Below are 4,547 nucleotides of genomic sequence, written 5' to 3' on the forward strand. Positions count from 1 at the left end.
GGTAGCGACTGAGCGACTGAAGAACTGAGGTTCTTCAGTCGCTCAGTCGCTCAGTAGCTCAGTACATTGCTAGTCGTCACCACAGAACCTTCGATATCATTTACGTAGTTGCCTTAATGTATTTATTTTAAAATAATTCACCAGTATTGCACAAATTACCACTCGACTGTCATATTTTGTTTAAAAAGGCATTCGTGTAGAAATTATAATAATACCTATATTAGTATTACTAGCTGTTGCTCGCGAATTACTCTGTGTGAAATTAAAAACTAATAAAAGATATAGCCTATGTTACTTACAGATAAAGTAGCTTTCCAATGGTGAAAGAATTTTTAATATCGACCCAGTAGTTTGTGAATTATTTCAATATATACAAAAGTAAAAAAACCTTTCTATCTCTCTTTGTCTTTTTTACATTAATAGTGTGTCCAACGTTATTTCGATGATTTCATCTTTCCTTTTTATAATATTAGGATAGATTAAGAAATTAAAAAAAAGCAAAATCGAGTAGTCTATGTGTTCTTCCAGACTATCCTCTACAACTATGCCAAATTTCATCAAAATCCGTTCAGCCGTTTAGGCTACAAACTCAAACAAACATCCATCCATCTATACTTTCGCATTTATAATATTAGTATGATTAAATGTAATGTATTTTTAAAGGTCAGGAACTACCGCCTGTAGCGAAAGCAATGATCCGTCTCCTACGAGCGCCCATTGAAGTTCAAAGTGTCGTGCTTAACTCGATAGCAGCACTTACTGTCAATAGACGGGTAAGTTTAACTTTATTTGAATTTTTTTTACTTAATAACTTTGGCTTAATAGCCTATGTGTTCTTTCAGACTATCCTCTACATGTATGTCAAATTTCATCGAAATCCGTTCAGCAGTTTAGGCTACAAACTCAAACATACTAATGACAATATAACTAGCTTTCGTCCGCGACACCGTCCGCGTGGAATTTAAAAAAAGCAAAAGTAAGTAGCCTATATGTTCTTCCAGACTATCATCTACAACCATGCCAAATGTCATCGAAATCCGTTCAACGGTTTAGGCTACAAACGCTAACAAACATCCATCCATCCATCTAAACTTTCGCATTTATAATATTAGTATGATAAATACCTCTATATTTACGACACGCTTTAGGTTATATTTTATCACGCTATTAATTTTAAGGGGTGAATAAATTAGAAAAATTATCGTGCGAGAAAGGGACAAAAACTAACCAATAGCAAACAAAGAACCATGGTTACCTAATTTCTTAACTAATAGCAAAGGCTGTTTATTTGAAATTTGACATTTTTAATTGAATGCTGTACAAATCTATACTATTATAATAAAGCGTAAACACACACTTTGTTGCCTAAGATGTCAGCAAAGACAGCATATTTTTGAATAATCCTTATTTTAATAAAAAGCTCTATACTTTCGTCACGCTTTAGGCTATATATTTTCACGGTATTAAACTTAGGTGGTAAATATTTTGGATAAAAACCATAAATTGCTGCCAACATCAAGAAAGCAAGATTGCTAAGGATGTCATGTCATGTCATTTTGACATTTGCTGTTGATAATTTGACAAATGTAAATAATAAAAAGAATTTTCAAAGTTTCATGCGGATGAATCCGCACGGGAACAGCTAGTATAAACAATAAAATCTAACTAATATTATAAATGCGAAAGTTTAGATGGATGGATGGATGTTTGTTAGAGTTTGTAGCTTAAACGACTTAACGGATCTGTATGAAATGTGGCATAGATGTAGAGCAGGGTATTGAAGAACACATAGACTACTTACTTTTGTTTTTTTAATACCACGCGGATGGAGTCGCGGGCGAAAGCTAGTATTTTTATAATGTCATGTGTTTAAAAAAATACAAGAATAGATTGTTATAAAACGTCAAAATTTGTTTTGATTTACATTTCTGTACAAAGGAAGGGGAATGACATTGATTTTATTGTCCTCAGTCCCTCTTCGAACCGTTTCTCAAATCATTTTTCGTACGGAACTCGGACCCTACTCATATAAAGTTACTCAAGTTGGAGATCCTCACCAACTTGGCGACGGAAGCTAGCGCGCCTGTGGTGTTGAGGGAGTACCAGACATATGTATCTTCTAGTGATAAAACATTCGCCGGCGCGACTATACAAGCTATTGGTAGACTTGCTGTCTCCATACATACAGAAACAGAGACATGTTTAAATGGATTACTGCATTTATTATCCAGTAAAGATGGTGAGTTTTAGAATTAATCTATACTATTATAATAAAGCGTAAACACACTTCTTTGTTGCCTAAGATGTCAGCTATTGCAGCATATTTTCGAATAACTCTTTTTTTAATAAAAAGCACTACACTTCACGCTTGAGTCTATATATTTTAACGCCGTTAAACTTAGGGGTAAATATTTTGGATAAAAACCCTAATGTGGGAAAGAGACCATAAGGTGCTGCCAACGTGAAGGAAGCAAAGTTGTATTTTTTTTTATAACATAAGGTGGCAAACGAGCAAGCGGCCACCTGAATCCGCCAAAATGGCGAAGCGACTGCCCATAGACATCCGCGATCGCAGATGCGTTGCCTACCCTTATCCGACGGAGGAGGAGACGCACATAAAGAGGACATTTCCCCTTCCTATGCGTCTCCTCTACCGTCAAATCCACTTCCCCTTCCCATCCTCTCCTTATAAGAAAAGGGTGGTAAAGAGAAAGGGACTTAAATTAGGCCTCCTTAATTAGGTATCATGTCATTTTGACGTTTGCAATTGATAATTTGACAAATGTGAACATTAAAATGAAATTTTTGTAATTTTATGCGGATGAAGTCGCATGGGAACAGCTAGTTATTGATAATTGAGCCACCAAATGCAAAGACTAAATAATACTAGAAACAGTGATTAATTTTTTTCCACCGGTACTTTCTCTGAATAGTACTATATCAGTTGTCAAGTTTAGTGGCACCTTTTGACCGTATATTGTAAGACACTAGCTTTCGCCCGCGACTCCGTCCGCGTGGAATAAAAAAAACTGAGTAGCCTATGTGTTCTTCCAGACTATCCTCTACATCTATGATATTCATCGAGATCCGTTCAGCAGTTTAGGCTATTCTATTCATCCATCTAAACTTTCGCATTTATAATATTTATTTGCCTCTGGTTTTAACACCCTGAGTGAGCGTTTAAAAAAAACGCAATATTTTTTTTGTTGGAATGTGTTTAAAACTACATAATATATCATATATTGTTTTTCACAACCATTTTTCCTCTTTTATCCTTGGATTTTTATCCGTGTGACATTTAAATACACGTGGCTTGGGGAATAGTTCATTTGAAATTCATACCTCCTTTGCCACATACAGTGTTCTAGACACTTTTTGACAAAAAGATACACATAGCACCTAAGGTGTTAAAGAAAAAATGCAAGCACATATCGGATTGTATGCACCCGACCATAAAAAGATTTAAGTGAGACCACTGACTTGGATTAGTTATAGTGTAGTTGAACAAGTACTGTTGTGTTGTCAGAGTGTGTGGTGTGCGAGGCGGTGGTGGTGGTGAAGCGCGTGGTGGGGGGCGGGGCCAGCTCGGCGCGCGCCGCCGTCTCCCGCGCCGCCAAGCTGCTGCGCTCCGACAGGTACGTACTGAGGTCCACTGGCTGATAGAGCCTCAGATAGCTTAATGACGTCACTGTCAGAATAACATAGACTTGCCCTTATCCCTTGCGGAGGGTCGGCGTGGTGATGCTCTTCCATACGTCGTCATATCTGATTCTTATGCACACTTTCACACAATCCTTACATACTTTCTGTCTTCCTCTACCTTTGTAGCCATCCACAACCACTCTTAACACTTTCTGGTTTAAGTCCCCAGCACGTCCCATAACATGTCCATAGCACGCTAACGCTAATAGAGTAACAAAATCCAATATTTTCATATATTTTACACATTGTTATCTGACTATTTATCATTTTGGTGGAACTGACTATATGCAAAGTCGTTTAATTTATTTAAACATTTTTTTATACTGTGACCTATTCCGGGTGGAATTAAGAGATATAGCTTTCGCCCGCGACTCCGTCCGCGTGGAATAAAAAAAATCAAAACTGAGTAGCCTGTGTTCTTCCAGATTATACTCTACATCTATGTCAAATTTCATTGAAATCCGTTCAACCGTTTAGACTTCAAACTCTAACAAACATCCATCCATCTAAACATTCACATTTTTAATATTAGTAAGAGTGAGATAGTAAGATGTTACTCACCGATAACGTAGCTTTTAATAGGTTAAAGAATTTATGAAAACAACCCAGTAGTTTTTTGTGGGTTTCAAATCGAATAGTAATATTATAAAGAGGAAATGTATGTGTTTTTTTATGTATTGAAGTAACTGAAAAGCTACTAGAGCGAGTTCAAAAATTCTTTCACATTTAAAAGCTACGTTATTGAGTAACATAGGCTATAGGCGAACTGAGTGGCGAGTAACAAGTAGTATGTACGTTGCAGGCTGGCGGCGAACGCGCGCGCGGCGGCGGTGTGGCTGGTGGCG

The 4,547-nt window shown here is 37.0% G+C and overlaps 1 protein-coding gene across 1 annotated transcript in view; it reads left to right on the forward strand.

The window, feature by feature from the left end:
- Positions 1-4,547, forward strand: part of LOC106104759 (AP-3 complex subunit beta-1) — a 20,195-nt gene that overhangs the window by 5,153 nt on the left and 10,495 nt on the right. The window contains exons 8-11 of the mRNA XM_013284889.1: positions 664-773; positions 1,972-2,239; positions 3,527-3,635; positions 4,505-4,541. Of these exons, the coding sequence (XP_013140343.1) occupies positions 664-773; positions 1,972-2,239; positions 3,527-3,635; positions 4,505-4,541 (524 nt within the window). The remainder of the gene's footprint in view (positions 1-663; positions 774-1,971; positions 2,240-3,526; positions 3,636-4,504; positions 4,542-4,547) is intronic.

The sequence above is a fragment of the Papilio polytes genome, unplaced genomic scaffold (genome assembly GCF_000836215.1).
Source record: "Papilio polytes unplaced genomic scaffold, Ppol_1.0 DF823399.1, whole genome shotgun sequence".
Classification (NCBI taxonomy): Eukaryota; Metazoa; Arthropoda; class Insecta; order Lepidoptera; family Papilionidae; genus Papilio; species Papilio polytes.